Source organism: Hypomesus transpacificus, chromosome 2 (genome assembly GCF_021917145.1).
Source record: "Hypomesus transpacificus isolate Combined female chromosome 2, fHypTra1, whole genome shotgun sequence".
Classification (NCBI taxonomy): Eukaryota; Metazoa; Chordata; class Actinopteri; order Osmeriformes; family Osmeridae; genus Hypomesus; species Hypomesus transpacificus.
The window spans coordinates 1139739-1159096 of NC_061061.1; the positions used below are offsets into that span (position 1 = coordinate 1139739).

The 19358-nt window shown below is 53.6% G+C and overlaps 1 protein-coding gene across 1 annotated transcript; it reads right to left on the reverse strand.

The window, feature by feature from the left end:
* Nucleotides 1-2815: 2815 nt before the first annotated feature.
* ago1 (argonaute RISC component 1) lies at nt 2816-19324 on the reverse strand. Its single transcript, XM_047036673.1, is given in 20 exon segments — nt 2816-3004; nt 3127-3326; nt 3578-3679; nt 4537-4671; nt 4996-5190; nt 6046-6136; nt 6272-6431; nt 6526-6538; nt 6540-6711; nt 7133-7266; nt 7375-7497; nt 7573-7692; nt 7793-7940; nt 8263-8350; nt 9751-9885; nt 10152-10288; nt 10447-10628; nt 10777-10897; nt 14926-15112; nt 18789-19324. Coding segments are annotated over 20 exon segments (2577 nt in total). The 5' UTR covers nt 18814-19324; the 3' UTR covers nt 2816-2895.
* Nucleotides 19325-19358: the final 34 nt, after the last annotated feature.

Genomic DNA, 19358 nt, shown 5'->3' on the forward strand with positions numbered 1-19358 from the left:
AGTTATCCAGCGTGTATATTTTCATTGCTGTGAAACAAACGAATGTGAATCATCTGTCTACTCTGAGCATCATCAACTAGAAAACCCCAGAGTTTAAACGTAACTATGGTCGTAACAATAACCTTTCAAACGTCATCGCACTGTGTACATGTTGTGGGTGTATAACTCATAAAAAGAAAAACAAGTTGATAAAAAACAAATTTATTTTCTTTAAAAAATAACCCTCCCCAACAGAGTGCTCATACTATTACATACACAAAACGGGTTGCGTCAATGTTCTTTCATGTTACCTATTGGGAAGTGCTATAACATGGACTGTTGTTGTGGTCAGTGGTTTCATATTGCTTAGTCGGTGAGGCTGGGTGGGGTGGACTCCTGTCCACGCTATGCTCCATGATGGTGACTCCATCTTCTCCTTCCCCCTCGCAAGGTGCTTGTGGTTTCAGTAAGTAAAGAACTGCATCTGAAGCAGAGCTTGAACCTTTTAAACCTTTAACACAGACTTACGGAGTTCAGATGCGGCCCTGCTACTAGTGAGCCAAGATAGGTTACATGACAGGTTATATACAAATCACCTTAAATATGAGTATCAGTAAAACCGGGTATACAAAGGCATTTTGATTACCAAGTTCTTAAACATGATTCAAAATTCAAAATCTGCATTTCATCAAATCTCTATAACCGGCCACTCAACTTAAAGGGGCTCTACTAACACCTCAGTGAGCTCTGCCCTTTGGGGCTTGAGGCAGATTACATGTCTCCTCAGCGCCCTCTTCAGGAAACACTGTGACACTACACACGATAATACAGAAACTAAACAAAAACGGTCTTGAACCGTTACACAATCGAGGCATGACTGACAGGCAGAAGAGCAAAGGGGCTCCTATCTCTAGGGAACTGAAATAAGGTGGCTCAGAATATCCAGTCATTTTAAAATAGTTGCATGCATTTCATAAAGCCAGAAAAGTGACCAAAAGTGAAGGCAGGAAATATTAAGTGAGAACCCCGGAGACCTGTGGGATACGCCCCAATCTGTGTTGCCCATGCACACAGCGCACCAATAGGGAGCGAGCACCACAGCCCTGGGGGCGGAGCAGAGGGTGAGGCATGGAGGTGAAGGTGCTATATGGGGTGGGGAGCAAGTGCTCAGCCTGCATGGGGGGGCACAGGGGTGTGCTTGTGTTGGCGCTGTCATCTGAGCACTGTAGTGTACAGACTCTTACATGTGTACACAGTAGAAGAAAGAGCTTTGTACAAACTGGACAGAGGCAATGTGTGTGTGTGTGTAGGCGCGTGTGTGCGTCATCTCCTCTGACAGTGAGGGAATGTGTAGTGTTGTAGGGCGCTGAATGTGTAGTGTTGTAGGGCGCTGAATGTGTAGTGTTGTAGGGTTCTGAATGTGTAGTGTTGTAGGGTTCTGAATGTGTAGTGTTGCAGGGCGCTGAATGTATAGGGTAGTAGGGCGCTGAATGTGTAGTGTAGTAGGGCGCTGAATGTGTAGTGTTGTAGGGCGCTGAATGTGTAGTGTTGTAGGGCGCTGAAGCTGCGCCTGTCTGACTCCTACAATCAAGAGCTGACCTTGGACTGCTTTCTCTTCTCCTGGCTCACTAAGCTCAGAGTTAGCAGTGTGTGTGTGTGTGTGTGTGTGTGTGTGTGTGTGTGTGTGTGAGAGAGAGAGGATCTCCTTATTGTGAAGTAACACAAACTAGGTAGATTAAAAGTGCCTCATAATTTCCTTGAGAGAAACAAATTCAGAAACAAATAGCTTTGTTAAGTGCCCCATTACTACTGGTTGGCATCAGATTTGGCTGGTTAAAACGCTGGTTTAGGTGCATGGCTATAACTGATATACGCTATGCAATGGTCCCTCTATCGGTTTCTATGGTCGCCTACAGGCTAATTCTCTAAGGGACTCCCCAACCTGCACAAACAGCAGGACTTGTTCCTGTGTCTAAGACACGCTACACCTCTGCTGACAGCCCAGAAAGCTAGCCTTCCTCAGGAACTACTGGCAGGTGAAGGCCCCACGGCGGGTACATGCTAACGCTAAGTGCTAATGTACCACACACCTTCTATTCAAGGCCATTTACAAAAATAACTTCATTTGAAGAAAGAAAATAAGAAAGTAACAACATAAGAATGCCGTTCATGACACAAAGTTAAAAGTACGTGTGTTTTTCCACTGGTCTCCCCAGGGGGCCACACTTGCGGCTCTGGAACACTGGCATCTGTCACTCGGATGGGTAGAGAGGCAGCGATGTGGTGGCAGTCAAAATAGTTCCCCCCCCCCCAATATCTTTTTTTTTGCGCCTGTTTTTCTCCGCTCCGTATTGCATACACAGGAGTGTAAAAGGTAGCATACACTACAGTAATTATAACACCTACTTTTTAAAAAGTACAACAAAAACAGAGCCTCAGTCCTTGTGAAGTAAAAACCGAATGGCGGTGATGACAGGCATCATGGAGGCCAGGAGCCAGGACAGTGGCTGGGGCACCACGGACCTGGGAGCCTGGGAGGGATCCTGGTCACAACTGGAAAGAAGATATCTGAGGTGGGGCCAGGGGTTGTGTGTGTTAGATTGTGTAAGTGTGTTTGAGAGTCAAGGGAAGAGGTGGTGTGTGAGGAGAAGGTGTTTGTGTGTATAAATGGAGGAGGTGGTGTGGTGTGTGTATGTATGTGTGTGTAGGTGGTGTTGTGTGTGTATGTATGTGTGTGTAGGTGGTGTGTGAGGAAGAAGCGTGGGTGTGTGAGAGTGAGAATAGGTGGTACATGAGAAGGAGGGGTGTGTGTGTGTGTGTGAAAAAGAGAGAGAGATTGAGACAGGAGATGAGTATGTGTGTGTGTGTGGGAGAGAGGGGGTGGTGTGTGTGTGTGTGAGACAGGAGGAGGGCTGCTCAGGCGAAGTACATGGTCCTCAGAGTGTCGTGGTGAATCTGCACGGCCTTAGCCAGAGCCTGGGGGTCCCGGCCGTTGCTCTGTCCAGACACATGGCTGCCCTCCCCACTACACAGGACACAGAAACACCAGAGTTTAAAGGTCACGATACGTACACCCCTCCTCGCAGAACACACACCAGACCTTATGGAAGGTCAGCAACCGTTTCCACACAGTGAATCCGGGCTCACCTGTCGTGCTCCTTGTCCACCAGGTGGTAGCGGGCACGGAAGGCCACTAGGCGGGCGTAGTAGGCTGGCGCAGGGATAGAGACTGAGCGCGTGCAGCGTACGTAGGTGTGGCACAGCTGGTAGGTGAGGATCTGCAGCTCGTCAGCAGTAAAGCGATTGTCATCCCAGAGGACGTAGTAGTGAGAGGGGCGACTGGTGCCCTGGGGAGAGATCACAACAGCACTAAGAGACTGAACCTCTCTGATGCGCTCCTGTGTCTTGGAAAACAACAGGAACACATTCTGTTCCTTTGTCCAAATGCGATGTCCCAGAAACCCCCCAGCACCTGTATCAAGGCCAGTCTCACCTGTATCAAGGCCAGTCTCACCTGTATCAAGGCCAGTCTCACCTGTATCAAGGCCAGTCTCACCTGTATCAAGGCCAGTCTCACCTGTATCAAGGCCAGTCTCACCTGTATGCCTGCGTGGCTGCAAAGGTAGAAGTCAAACTCGAAGGGGTGTGTGATGCTGGTGTCCACTGTGGTCCCTGCTGGGATGTTTCCACTCTTCCCAATCTGGAGAAAAGCAAACGGGCAGTGGGACGTCAGCACACGCTAGGACACTAGCTAGGACGCTAGCTAGGACACTAGCTAGGACACTAGCAAGCACACTAGCTAGGAGAGTTGTACCAGACAAGCTAGCTAGGACACTAGCTAGGACGCTAGCTAGGACACTAGCTAGGACACTAGCTAGCACACTGGCTAGGAGAGTTGTACCAGACAAGCTAGCTAGGACACTAGTTAGCACACTAGCTAGGAGAGTTGTACCAGACAAGCTAGCTAGGACACTAGCTAGCACACTAGCTAGGAGAGTTGTACCAGACAAGCTAGCTAGGACACTAGCTAGCACACTAGCTAGGAGAGTTGTACCAGACAAGCTAGCTAGGACACTAGCTAGGAGAGTTGTACCAGACAAGATAGCTAGGACACTAGCTAGGACGCTAGCTAGCACACTAGCTAGGAAACTCACTGAGATACTATCGGGGAGAGTTGTACCAGACAAGCTAGCTAGGACACCATCTGGGAGAGTTGTACCAGACAAGCTAGCTAGGACACCTTCTGGGAGAGTTGTACCAGACAAGCTAGCTAGGACACCATCTGGGAGAGCTGTACCAGACAAGCTAGCTAGGACACCATCTGGGAGAGTTGTACCAGACAAGCTAGCTAGGACACCATCTGGGAGAGCTGTACCAGACAAGCTAGCTAGGACACCATCTGGGAGAGTTGTACCAGACAAGCTAGCTAGGACACCATCTGGGAGAGCTGTACTGTAATAGAGAAGCTTGTTAGGAAACATGCTGGGAGAGCTGTAACAGAGTACCTAGCTAGGAAGTAACACAAGCCACACAGCAGCATCCTCTGTGATAACTCACTCTCTCAGACTTGTCGGCACAGAACAGCCTGGTGTGGTGTCTCTTCTGCACCACGATGTAGGTGATGCCGGGCTGGTAGTCCTTCTCCAGCTTGATGCAGGCATCGCGAATAGCCAGCAGCTCATAGTGGAGGATCTAAACAGAGAAAGCAAATTAGCCGTGTTCTAATTCACCCCCCTAGTTCACTCAATTATTAAAGCTAGTTAGCCTGTAATTTTGCGACAGTTTAGTTAGCTATTGTACATGGCGTCGACCAGTTACGTTTGAGCATCGACGCAAATTAGTCATATAAACACAAAACTATTTTCAATGATGTGGTAAGTGTTATTATTTACATTCCGGTCGCATTCAAAAGATCAAAATTAGCCAACGATTTATAAGAATTATCATTCAGATTGTTAGTTTAGATAGAGAGAGATATAGAGATAGAGAGAGAGAAAGAAAGAGAGAGAGGGGTACCTGGGGTAGCTGGCCCTCCGGAACTCCGTCCCTGTAGAAGATGATCCTGGTGGGTTTGAAGCGGGTCGACTTGTAGAACTGGATCAGCAGCTCTCTCACCATATAGGAGAGGTCCTCGATGATTTCCTGCCTGGGCCTCTGGACCCGAACCGTGGCACAGTACCGGCTGGGGTGGGCATCCATACTGCCTACCACCTGGAGGGAGGGAGGGAGACAGAGAGAGAGAGTGAGGGAAAGAGAGAGAGAGTGAGGGAGAGAGAGAGGGAGTGAGGGACAGAGAGAGACAGAGACAGAGAGAGAGAGTGAGGGAGAGAGAGAGATATGAGACCATTGGAGTGCTCCTCTGCATGTGTGGTTCATCTCTGACCAGTTCACATAAATGTAGCATCAGCTGCCCCAGAGGAGATGAAGAGGGGGTGTGATGTCACCAAAAGCAGACAAAAACACACACATCGCTTTTCTTCTCTTTTCTCTTTCTGACTCAACCACCTGTCATTATCGCCTGGCAACCACACAGCGAACCACAGCAAGGCGGGGAGTTGTGGGATTGGATGTTTTGCAGTGACGTCATTTCCTCCTCTCATGAGTCACCACTGAGCCATTCTCTCCACCCCACCCATGCCTGTTCCTTTCAACCCCTCCATGTCTCCACCTCTGCACTGTTAGCCCACCGTGACGCAGCGGACCACATCAGCACTGAGCCCGTGGGCGGGGCCACATCAGCACTGAGCCCGTGGGCGGGGGCCACATCAGCACTGAGCCCGTGGGCGGGGCCACATCAGCACTGAGCCCGTGGGCGGGGCCACATCAGCACTGAGCCTTCTACTAAGTAGCCTGTCTGCTGCTCCTGCTGAACGACACACAGCTGAACCTCCGCCCTGAGAGACTGGCCTGTCTGCCAGCCTGCCTGTCTGTCTGCCTGTCTGCCTGTCTGCCTGTCTGCCTGTCTGCCTGTCTGACTGTCTGACTGTCTGACTGTCTGACTGTCTGACTGTCTGCGTCTGCCTGACTGCCTCAGGCCTGGTGTAGGGTAAAGAGAGGCCTACTTACAGCAGTGATGGAGGGCTTCTTCCCATCCCCAGCAGGAGGGTGGGTGACGTCGGCTCCCAGGAAGATGACGGGCTGCTGGAACACTGCAGATCTGGGGATATAGGGGGGGGAGATATGGAGAGGAGGGGGAGCATAGGGGGAGAGGAGGGGGGAGCGGAGGGGTCAGTTCATAGACATGAGCACCAGGATCACAGAGACGCCCTGAGGGCAGACAGGAGGCAGCTACCGTTGGTGAGGCACCAGGATGTTGTTGATGCCCCCCAGCTTGACGTTGATCTTCAGGCAGAGGTTGGAGAGGGTCTGGGGGGAGGTCTTCACCACATTCTTCACCTGGACACACTGGGTGGCCATGCCCAGGAGAGTGTCTCCCACACGCTTCACCTCCGCTACAGGACCAAACAAGCAGCGTTTAGAGGCACCGTAGTCCCAATGCACGAGCTGTCTCTACGCACGCTCTGATGAGGATGTGTTGACTGGTACCGTAGACGGGGGTCCTTTCCAGGCAGGATGACGATGATGAGCTGCAGGCCAGAGTAGGTGTTCTTCAGGTGTCTGAACATGGGCTCCACGCTGTCGGCCCCCTGGGCGTACTTACAGAAGCAGGGCTGGCCCTGGATGGGCATCCCAGCATCCTTGGATATCTTACGCAGCTGGTCGGTGAAGTTCCTGGACAGTAGAGACAAGAAACTGATGCTTAGGAAAATGTATACAAGTACCTGTTGGTCTCTCTAGAAGTACCAGTCTCTCTCTCTCTCTCTCTCTCTCTCTCTCTCTCTCTCTCTCTCTCTCTCTCTCTCTCTCTCTCTCTCTCTCTCTCTCTCTCCTCTCTCTCTCCTCCTCTCTCTCTCTCTCTCTCTCTCTCTCTCTCTCCTCTCTCTCTCTCTCTCTCTCTCTCTCTCTCTCTCTCTCTCTCTCTCCTCTCTCTCTCTCTCTCTCTCTCTCTCTCTCTCTCTCTCCTCTCTCTCTCTCTGTGTCTGTGTCTGTGTCTGCCTCTGTCCGTCCGTCCGTTCCGGTGTCCTTGGTCTACAGGTCTGTTCTACAGGACTGGAACGGGCCTTAGAGCTGCCCGTGTCTCTTCAGGTCTTACTTGAGGACCTCCTCCCTGCACTGCTTCTGGGGGGCGAAGCAGGCGATGGCCCACACTTTGATTTCGATGCCGTTGTAGAACTGCTTCCCTCTCATGTCCCACACACCCTGGTTGGGAGTGGCTATGGCGCGGTTCTGGAAAAGGGAAGAGGGAGGAACTGTTAGTCTGTTGACAGGGTTAGTCTGTTGACAGAGTTAGCCGCTGAGGGAGATGAGAGTCGTGGGGTAGCAGTTGTGCCTCACCCGGCCTCCGTACTGCAGGATCGGAGCAGGAAGCACCCGGCCGGTCACCTCCGCCATGTCGTCCTTCACCTTGATCCCAAACTCCTGGATGTAGGGGTCCAGGTTGAAGTTGGCATTCTTCATCTGTGGAGAGACGAGACATTAGCCTCAGAGACGCTGCAGCACAGCAGCCTCCAGCCACCAGGGGGCGCTCCTCACCAGCCGGCTGATCTCCTCCTGTCTGTCGGGGGCAGAGCGAGCTGTGGCTTTGATCATGGTGGAGGTCTGATTATCTGTCAGCTTCTTGATGCACCGCTGCCCTGCTACTATGTTACACACCTGAAAAGAGACACACACACAGGAGACCCAGTGTTAAGGTAGCAGAACAAGGTGTTGAGAGTGTGGGGCAGGGCAGAGCAGAGTTCCTCCAGGGCCTCACCTCCAGGGGCAGGTAGGTGTGCTTCTGCTCCTGGCCCACCTGCAGGCAGGGCAGGTGGGGGTATTTCAGCTGCAGGTTGTACTTCTGTTTGAAGTACTGGGCTACCGTACATTCTACGGTCTGGCCACTCTCAAGCTGCAAGGGGAACCTGGGGGCGGGGCAGGGCAGACGTCACATGATCAGGAAGCAGGAAGTGAGCATCAGTCACATGGGCTGCTGGCTGACATCCCATAATAACATTAGGTGTGTTCGACTTCATGCAGCGCCGGCGGTGCACACAGCTGGCTGCCTTGAAGCTGAGAATGCCATTGGCTGCTTCAAGTCAGCCAGGCTGCAGGCGACTGCAGGCGACGCCAGCGCTGCATGAAGTCAAACACACCTAATGTTCCTGCCAAGAAGCTCCCCCCTCTACATCACCCAGATGGACATACATAACGTAAGACTAGGGTTAATCAAAGCTGGACCCTCACGTCTGGTGGCTGGCCGGGCGCCGAGTCACGTTACACACACGGTACTTCCTCTTCATCTGGCCGCAGTGCGTCACCTCCACCTTCAGGCCTGGCAACGCCCACCGACAGCGGGGCACAAACACACGCACGTACACACACACACACACGTAGACATACAGGTACACACAGATAAGACTCCACACAGACTCAGGGAGAGCAGGGTACCAACTCACACTGGAGCTCCTAACCCACACAAACTATTATGGAGTCAGATTAGATTCATAATTCACAAACAAACATAACTGGATTCACAAATATATTCTCTGCAGCCCATCAGATGTCTCTTCCAATTTTAGCCAATCACAGCTGGCTTGCTAAACAGTAGCCTAGGAAACACTTAAAATGACTAAACATGGATCCTGCCATTCTCAAGAATATTCAATCACGTATTTTAATCGGTTTAGTAAGATTAACCAGCAATATTTCACCAACATGCTACCAGACGACATTGCTCGTAATCTGAAGGAGACTATGTCCATTATTATGGCAGGTTCTTGAAGTCCACATAGACACGTTAATGTGATTGGCTAAAATTGGAAGACACGTGATGGGCTGCAGAGAATATCTTTTAGAAAAAATGCATTTGTAAATCTAAGCGCGTCAGGAAAGTTCCAAAAATCCACACAATTGCAGGGATTTGTAACTCGTGCTCGTCCGATTTGTAACTCGTGTTCTTCAGGTTGCAAAAAAAGCAATGGGGTCATTTATTTGTGAATAACGAAATACATTTATTTGTGAATCACAAAATAAATTTGTGAATCGTTTTACATTTGTTTGTGAATTATGGAACTAATCTTACTCCACAGATTATAACCCACACAGACTATAACCCACTCAGACTATAACCCACACAGATTATAACCCACACAGATTATAACCCACACATATTATAATACAAACAGATTGTAACCCACACATATTATAACACAAACAGATTGTAACCCACACACCAGGAAGAACCTCAAATAAGCACCAGTCTAGCCTACCGAGGTCCCACTAAGAAATCTAAGACATAATTTAGAAGTAGAACTTTCTGGATGAGTAACTCAAACAGTGGTCTGTCTCCCCAGGAATATCAACTCAGTCTGAATCTGGGGTGACCATAGAGACAGGGAGGAACAGAGAGGGCACTGAAGAGGAGGTGAGATAAAGAGAAGAGGACTGAGACAAGATGAGAGGCGTGAGGGGAGAGAGAGTTAGGAGGTGAGGTAGGAGTGAGGAGATGGGAGCGAGGTCTGGAGGTGAGGGAAGACAGAGGAGACTAAAAGGTGGTGAGGAGGTGAGGTAGGAGTGAGGAGATGGGAGCAAGGTCTGGAGGTGAGGGAAGACAGAGGAGACTAAAAGGCAGTGAGGAGGTGAGGGAGGAGTGAGGAGATGTGAGAGAGGGGATGGAAGGTGGAGAGGCTGCATGGTGTGTTGAAGGTACTCACTCACTGTTCAGTGGCCCACCTTTGATCTCCTTGGTGAAGCGAACCCTCTGGGAGTCAGTCAGGGTTTTGGGCTGCTCGTCGATGTTACGGATGTCCAAAACCTCACACATGAATTCAATCACGGGCTGGGCCTTGTAGAAGGCTGTGGCCGACACTAGGGGGCGACAGACCACAGAAGGGGTGCTCAGCACTGGTGCCTTGTAGCTGATTTGTGGTTACTCTACTCTGTCTATGGTAAATACAGACTGTTAGAACTCTGCACTTCTGCTGTACTTGCTATGTGCCTTATTTGTACCTCGCTTCTGATAAAAGGGTCTGCTAAGTGAATAAAAGTGCCAAATGAATCATTGATAGACTTAGTGGTCACCCTCTGTCAGGAGGTAAGATCTGGACTGGTGACATCATCCTGGTGTGACTCACCATCGATGTTGAGCATCATCTTCCACATGGCCGGCCGTACAGACTGGTGGAAGCCAAACCAGACCTCCCTGCCCCCGCCCAGAGGGTGGTAGTACCCCTCAGGGGGGGAGAAGAAGGAGCGCCCCACCGGAGTGTACCTGGTCAGGGGGAGACGGGGGGGGGTCAAGATGACTCGGCATGACCTCAGGGTTTCCAGGAAATCTGCCTCATCTGATCGTATGGGAAAAGCTACACAGGGTCAGAGTGTGTGTGCGTGTTTATGAGTGTGCGCATGTCTATGTGTGTGTGTGTGTACCTCATAGAGGCTAGGTGTCGCATGGCCACGTCCAGGGCCTGGACTGAGTCCAGAGGCACCGGGAGTCGTCCACTGACCAGCGTCTCCTGTAACAGACGCCATGACACCTTGGCCAGCCAGCGGATAGACACCTTGAAGATGCGGTCCTTCCCCTCACCTGGGATGGTCACCTCAAAGTCCACCTGCACCCGGGGGGAGGGCAAGGAGACAGGGGGGAGGTCGAGGAGACAGGGGGGAGGGGTACAGGGAAGGGGTTAAAAGAGGTGGGGGGGGTGTATTTTTGAAGCACTCTGAAAATCCACCATTAATTTGCCAGCCGCCAGTACACACCTTCTCACTGCCGATAGGGAGAGCTAGCACTGTGTAGATGTTCTTCTTCCCATCGTACACAGGCTTCCTGTCTCCAAACAGCTGAGGCTTAAAGTGCTGCACCATGTACTCCACCACTTCCCTGCAGGGGGAGACACACACACAGTGCAGGGTCATTACCACACCATCTCACACACACACAGTGCAGGGTCATTACCACACCATCTCTCACACACACAGAGCAGGGTCATTACCGCACCATCTCACACACACACACAGAGCAGGGTCATTACCGCACCATCTCCTCTCACACACACAGAGCAGGGTCATTACCACACCATCTCACACACACAGAGCAGGGTCATTACCGCACCATCTCCTCACACACACACAGAGCAGGGTCATTACCGCACCATCTCACACACACAGAGCAGGGTCATTACCACACCATCTCACACACACAGAGCAGGGTCATTACCACACCATCTCCTCTCACACACACAGAGCAGGGTCATTACCACACCATCTCCTCTCACACACACAGAGCAGGGTCATTACCACACCATCTCCTCTCACACACACAGAGCAGGGTCATTACCGCACCATCTCACACACACACACACAGAGCAGGGTCATTACCGCACCATCTCCTCTCACACACACAGAGCAGGGTCATTACCACACCATCTCACACACACAGAGCAGGGTCATTACCACACCATCTCCTCTCACACACACAGAGCAGGGTCATTACCACACCATCTCCTCTCACACACACAGAGCAGGGTCATTACCACACCATCTCCTCTCACACACACAGAGCAGGGTCATTACCGCACCATCTCACACACACACACACAGAGCAGGGTCATTACCGCACCATCTCACACACACACACACACACAGAGCAGGGTCATTACCACACCATCGAACACACAGAGCAGGGTCATTACCGCACCATCTCACACACACAGAGCAGGGTCATCATCACACCATTGCCCTGTCACACACACACACAGTAGCACAACAGATCTCCTAAATAAATTCTGCGCCATCAGGATGCTTGTTTCCGGGGTAGAGAGTTTGTTGGTTATTATTGATCATGCAGGACACAGGGTGGGGGAGGAGGAGCGAGGTGGGGCAGGGGGAGGTGTGGGTGGAGGAGCGAGGTGGGGGAGGAGGAGCGAGGTGGGGCAGGGGGAGGTGTGGGTGGAGGAGCGAGGTGGGGGAGGAGGAGCGAGGTGGGTGTGGGGGAGGAGGAGCGAGGTGGGTGTGGGGGAGGTGTGGGGGAGGAGGAGGGAGGTGGGTGTGGGGGAGGAGGAGCGAGGTGGGTGTGGGGGAGGAGGAGCGAGGTGGGTGTGGGGGAGGAGGAGGGAAAACGACAGAAGGTTCAGGGACTCACACCTCAATAGAAGCTGCCTTGCACTTCACATTAGCGAGGGGGAGGAGAGCCAACTGAAAGGGAGAGGTCACCAGAGTTTGACCCCTGGGTTCCTCCTAAGAGCCTTTGTCCGACCCTGGGAGTAGACCTTTGCCCCCCAGAACAAACCCGCAGCCCTCCCCTGCCCCAGCCATCCCCTGCCCCCACCACCACTCCCAGGGCTGGGACGCCGTTCGTTAGTTAATCAGGTAAGTAGGAGAGAGAGGGAGATGGAGAGGGAGAGAGGGATGTACGAAGGGCTGCTTTTCTGGGTCAGGAGTTTTTTTATGGTCGGAAATAAAACAGCTGAGTTCCACATTTTTGGTCTTGAGCCAACAAAACAAATGTAGACTCCGTCTGGTGTGTGGGCTGGTGTGTGGGGCTGGTGTGTGGGGCTGGTGTGTGGGGCTGGTGTGTGGGGCTGGTGTGTGGGGCTGGGGTGAGTACTGGTGTGAGGGCTGGTGTGAGGGCTGGTGTGAGGGCTGGTGTGTGGTCTGGTGTGAGGGCTGGTGTGTGGGGCTGGCGTGAGGGCTGGTGTGTGGGGCTGGTGTGTGGGGTTGGTGTGCGGGGCTGGTGTGTGGTCTGGTGTGTGGGGCTGGTGTGAGGGGCTGGTGTGTGGGGCTGGTGTGTGGGGCTGGTGTGAGGGGCTGCTGTGTGGGGCTGCTGTGTGGGGCTGCTGTGTGGGGCTGCTGTGAGGGCTGGTGTGTGGGGCTGGTGTGTGGGGTTGGTGTGTGGGGCTGGTGTGAGGGCTGGTGTGTGGGGCTGCTGTGTGGGGCTGGTGTGAGGGCTGGTGTGTGGGGCTGGTGTGTGGGGCTGGTGTGTGGGCTAGTGTGAGGGCTGGTGTGTGGGGCTGGTGTGTGGGGCTGGTTTGTGGGGCTGGTGTGTGGGGCTGGTGTGGGGGCTGGTGTGTGGGGCTGGTGTGGGGGCTGGTGTGTGGGGCTGGTGTGTGGGGCTGCGGGGCTGGGGTGAGGGCTGGGGTGAGGGCTGGTGTGTGGGGCTGGTGTGTGGGGCTGGTGTGTGGGGCTGGTGTGTGAGGGCTGGTGTGAGGGCTGGTGTGTGGGCTGGTGTGTGGGCTGGTGTGAGGGCTGGTGTGAGGGCTGGTGTGAGGGTTGGGGTGCGGGGCTGGTGTGTGGGCTGGTGTGTGGGGCTGGTGTGAGGGCTGGTGTGTGGGGCTGGTGTGTGAGGGCTGGTGTGAGGGCTGGTGTGTGGGCTGGTGTGAGGGCTGGTGTGAGGGCTGGTGTGAGGGCTGGTGTGCGGGGCTGGTGTGAGGGCTGGTGTGCGGGGCTGGTGTGTGGGCTGGTGTGCGGGGATTGTGTGTGGGCCTGGTGTGTGGGCTGGTGTGTGGGGCTGGGGTGTGGGGCTGGGGTGTGGGGCTGGGGTGCGGGGCTGGTGTGTGGGGCTGGTGTGAGGGCTGGTGTGTGGGGCTGGTGTGAGGGCTGGTGTGTGGGGCTGGTGTGAGGGCTGGTGTGTGGGTTGGGGTGCGGGGCTGGTGTGTGGGCTGGTGTGTGGGGCTGGTGTGAGGGCTGGTGTGAGGGCTGGTGTGAGGGCTGGTGTGAGGGCTGGTGTGTGGGGCTGGTGTGTGAGGGCTGGTGTGAGGGCTGGTGTGAGGGCTGGTGTGTGGGGCTGGTGTGCGGGGCTGGGGTGAGGGCTGGGGTGAGGGCTGGTGTGTGGGGCTGGTGTGTGGGGCTGGTGTGTGAGGGCTGGTGTGAGGGCTGGTGTGTGAGGGCTGGTGTGAGGGCTGGTGTGTGGGCTGGTGTGTGGGCTGGTGTGAGGGCTGGTGTGAGGACTGGTGTGAGGGCTGGTGTGAGGGCTGGTGTGCGGGGCTGGTGTGAGGGCTGGTGTGCGGGGCTGGTGTGTGGGGCTGGTGTGTGGGCTGGTGTGCGGGGATTGTGTGTGGGCCTGGTGTGTGGGCTGGTGTGTGGGGCTGGGGTGCGGGGCTGGGGTGTGGGGCTGGTGTGAGGGCTGGTGTGTGGGGCTGGTGTGAGGGCTGGTGTGTGGGGCTGGTGTGAGGGCTGGTGTGTGGGTTGGGGTGCGGGGCTGGTGTGTGGGCTGGTGTGTGGGGCTGGTGTGAGGGCTGGTGTGAGGGCTGGTGTGAGGGCTGGTGTGTGGGGCTGGTGTGTGGGGCTGGTGTGTGAGGGCTGGTGTGAGGGCTGGTGTGAGGGCTGGTGTGAGGGCTGGTGTGCGGGGCTGGGGTGAGGGCTGGGGTGAGGGCTGGTGTGAGGGCTGGTGTGTGGGGCTGGTGTGTGGGGCTGGTGTGTGAGGGCTGGTGTGAGGGCTGGTGTGTCGGCTGGTGTGTGGGCTGGTGTGAGGGCTGGTGTGAGGGCTGGTGTGTGGGGCTGGTGTGAGGGCTGGTGTTCGGGGCTGGTGTGTGGGGCTGGTGTGCGGGGCATGTGTGTGGGCCTGGTGTGTGGGCTGGTGTGTGGGGCTGGGGTGCGGGGCTGGGGTGCGGGGCTGGGGTGCGGGGCTGGTGTGTGGGGCTGGTGTGAGGGCTGGTGTGTGGGGCTGGTGTGAGGGCTGGTGTGTGGGGCTGGTGTGAGGGCTGGTGTGTGGGTTGGGGTGCGGGGCTGGTGTGTGGGCTGGTGTGTGGGGCTGGTGTGAGGGCTGGTGTGTGGGCTGGTGTGTGGGGCTGGTGTGAGGGCTGGTGTGAGGGCTGGTGTGAGATCTGGGGAATGGGCTGGTTCCTTAATGTAAAGTGCTGCTATGCAGTTACATGGTGGTTAACGTAACCTTCAGGTAAAGTGTTTCAGTACCTGTTGACTCTGCGAGGACACTTGTCAGGCTTGATGTCGACCTCATAGTGGAAGACATCCATCTTGGGAATCTCCACCTCGAAGTAGTTGGCCAGCAGCTTGATGGGCTTGCCCACAGTACCCATGCCCGGACGCCGGGGTGCCTGGAACACCTGCTGCAGGGGGGGGGGGAACGGCCCCCCGGGGACTGGAGGAGGGAGGGGAGGAGGAGAGGGTAGATAGAAGAGGGAGGCGGCAGGAAGGGGAGGAGGGGGGCAGATAGCAGATACAGGTAGGTAGAGGAGGAGGAAGGCAGGGAGAGGAGGGCAGGGAGAGGAGGAGTGTGCAGGGAGAGGAGGAGGGCAGGGAGAGGAGGAGGGCAGGGAGAGGAGAGGAGGAGGGCAAGTAGAGAGGAGGAGGGCAAGTAGAGAGGAGGGGAGGAGGCAGGTGTGAGAGAAAGAGGGCAGTGAGGAGGAGAGAGAGTGCAGTAAAGATAGCAACAGGAAGTCAAGCAACAGGAAGAGACGGATGCAGAAGAAGGATGCAGATGAAAAGTAAAACAATTTATGAAGACAGGAATATGTTGAGAGGAGGGGTGAGAAGAGAGGGGGAGAGGAAGGGAAGATGAGAGGGGGAGAGGAGGGGTGAGAAGAGAGGGGGAGAGGAAGGGAAGATGAGAGGGGGAGGGTGAGCAGAGAGGGGGAGAGGAAGGGAAGATGAGAGGGGGAGGGTGAGCAGAGAGGGGGAGAGGAAGGGAAGATGAGAGGGGGAGAGGAGGGGTGAGAAGAGAGGGGGAGAGGAAGGGAAGATGAGAGGGGGAGAGGGAGCAGAAACCAAGAGATTAGGGAGGAGAGGGAGGGTGTGAATGAATGAAAGGGGACAGAAAAGAGGAGTAGTTGAATGAGAGTTAATGGACAAGGGGAGAACGAGAATACATTAGTATAATGCTCTACTCAAGGCCAGGCAGAGATAGAGAACAATATAAATAATAATACAGTTTTCAAGATAAAAATCGAGTTAGTCTGCATCCAGCTAAGATTACATAATTTAATTCCACATTTTATTTGGGAGCTAGCTGGTGATGATACTGTGAATACCATAGAAAAATGATGACCACTACTTTAGAAGGTGTTCCTGGATAACACGTTTAGTAAAACAACAAGTAGCAGAGAGGGCTACAGAGGCCTACATGCTGCCTACATGCTGCCTACAGAGGCCTACAGCCAGCGGCCTGCCATCTGGAGAAGTAGCAGTTCAGCATATTTACGCAAAAAGTTGTTCATCTAAGTTCAGGAGTGGGAGGAGGTCAGAGAGGGGGTCCTGCTAGATTCCAAGCCTGCCATGACTCCTGTCTGAGGGGCCTCAGACCTAACCTCTGTCTCCCCTGAGAACAGACCCCACCACAACAAAGACCCCAGCTGCCCTGCTCCTCACACACACGGGGCCCCCAACATTCCCAGTCTCACCATGGAGACACCACAGCAACATAGTATTGTCATGGAGATCAGGATACCCATGTGAGTGTTAGGGGGGAGTGTGTGTGTGTGTGTGTGGCCGGACAAATAAAAATGGTTGTTGGGGGTGGCAGCAGCAGGGAGAGTTCATGTTTCCACATTAGGCTCCTGTCATCCATCTCTACCTGAAGGGTTAGCATTAGCCGTGTCTCCTACCCTGAGTGAAGGGTTAGCGTTAGCCGTGTCTCCTACCCTGAGTGAAGGGTTAGCGTTAGCCGTGTCTCCTACCCTGAGTGAAGGGTTAGCGTTAGCCGTGTCTCCTACCCTGAGTGAAGGGTTAGCGTTAGCTGTGTCTCCTACCCTGAGTGAAGGGTTAGCGTTAGCCGTGTCTCCTACCCTGAGTGAAGGGTTAGCGTTAGCCGTGTCTCCTACCCTGAGTGAAGGGTTGGCGTTAGCCGTGTCTCCTAGCCTGAGTAAAGGGTTAGCGTTAGCCGTGTCTCCTAGCTTGAGTAAAGGGTTAGCGTTAGCTGTGTCTCCTACCCTGAGTGAAGGACTAGCTGTGTCTCCTACCCCATTACAAGTCTTCCACACTGCTAGCTATGTAGCGCTCCACACAACTCCACACACCCGGCTATGTAGTCCTCCACACAACTATGTAGTCTTCCATATAGCTATGCAGTCCTCCACACAGCTAGCTAATTAGCTCTCCATACAGCTGGCTAGCACTCCACACCGCTAGTCCTGCGGGCAGAATGACACCATCCCACATTCCTGGGAAGATGACAGGCAGTGAGGTTTGTGTGAAGTATCGCTGCAGCATCACATACCTCAACAGTCACGACCAGCACAGACTACTCGTGTGCAACGTGTGTGTTTCTGTGCTCACGTGCACTACACACACGTGATCACACACGTCTCTCCCATGCCAGGGGAGGCAGATGGTGAGAAGTTGAGCCAGGACATGCCCAGACAACAGCAGTGTTTCCCCGGACTAAACAGCCCTCTGCTTTCAGAAGCTGCTTGCCCTGTCTGCACACACTGTCCTGTCTCTACTGCCCCATCTCTACCCAACTGCCCCGTCCTATCTCTACTGCCCCACCTGGTATCTACTGCCCTGTCTCTACTCCCCCATCTTTACGGTCCTGTCTATACTGCCCCACCTCTACTCTACTGTCCCACCTCTACCTTACTGTCCCACCTCTACCCTACTGTCCCACCTCTACCCTACTGCCCCACATCTACTGCCCCACCTCTACTCTACTGTCCCACCTCTACCTTACTGTCCCACCTCTACCCTACTGCCCCACATCTACTGCCCCACCTCTACTCTACTGGATGAAGTATCTTCTCTTTCTAAATGTCTGATTTCAGCTGTGAAAAAACATCCTGGTCAAACTTCCAGCCTCAGTGTTGATGAGAGCTAGGAGGACTCTGTACAAGACTCCATACAGAACTCGGGTGTTCAGAAACCTTTAGTTTAGATATTCAGACTGGCCAGACTGTGTTCCAAACCAGCATTTGTGTACTAACTAACTTATGACATAACCACTCATCATCATCAAACCAGCTTCTTAAACTGAAAAGTTTTCAGAAAACCAACCACATTTTGAAGGACAGTTTTTATCCAAGTTGCTTATTGTGTATTCTATAGACAGACTGGACTTTAGTTCACACAGCAGGGGAAGCCAGGTCATAGTGATGTCTATAGTATCTACATGAATGGGCAACAGCGAGTCGGCAGAGGACATTAAAGCTTTTCACGATATCAGAAGCAAACTATAGGGAAAGTGCTGGCTAATTTAACATCTAGGGACGTCACACCCATAACACAGGCAGGTGCCGTTCCACAATGGGAATTACATGGGAATAGTGCCAGGTCTAACACATTTTGTCATGTGAAAGATTTATTTTATTATTTTCCATTTTTGGTTGAAGGAAAATCTATAATTTAAAACTCGGCTTCGAAAGGCATCACACATGCTGCCTTTTCTGCCGTAAAGCCGTGCCGCGCTGCGGGGGTCGTGGGGCTGTGATTGGGCTGGGTTTGGGCTGTGTGGGACTTTGAGCCAGCTGCTGCGGTGGTAGAAGGCGGGCTTTACCTCGTGTATCCTTGCTAGAGATTCCCACGACCCCGCTGCCCCCGCCCCTGACCCTGTACATTGTCAGAGGACCAAAAGACCCGTCTCTCGCTATAAATTCAGATAACTAATTCTGTTGAGTGCAAGAGATGCGCCTGAAAAGAGCCAACAGCACGTTAACGTATATGGTTTTAGACCCCAATCTCAAATTCACCTCTGGCTTCTGTGATTCGAGGCCAAGGTGCCCCAATTTCAAATTCTAGAGATTTATGGTCGTAATGATCCATCTTCAAAGCATGATGTTCACATCCCAAATACCACCATTGAAATTAAGAAAGAGCAAGAGACCTACCAGCGCCTGACGGTCCCGGCTCCATCCCATCCACTTGGCCGTGCCGTTACTAGCTAGACCAGGGTTATGTGGCCACAGCGCCGGCCCCGCAGGCTGGAAGCGTTTCAGACTTCCAGCCCCCTCTCCTCTCCCAACAGCCTCCCGTACTCGCTGTACCCCCGCCCCCTGCCCCTACTGGAACCCCCAGACCCGCACGGTGAACGACGGTAGCTGTGTAGGGATCCAGGTGCAGTTGTCAGAGAGATGGGTAGAAGCTGCTCTCCTCTCTTCTGTATTTGGCGTCGATATAAATCAGCAGGGCTGGAATGGTCGTATTGTTCCTGCTAGTCTGATCTGCTCCTGCTCACCGTTCGAGCAGGATTCTTCAGCGGAACAAAAAAGGCCAGCCCTCACCCCTAATTCTGAAACTTCTTCTCCGCCCTTGATGGATGTAGGGCGATCATGTTGCAGTCGCCCTCCAACGGTTGGCGGCCGTAATGGATTAAGCGACTGCACATGTGACATACAAATATCAAGTGGCTCGAGATCCTCAGTGTGGTATATAAAGATAATTACTTCTCACGTATCCCT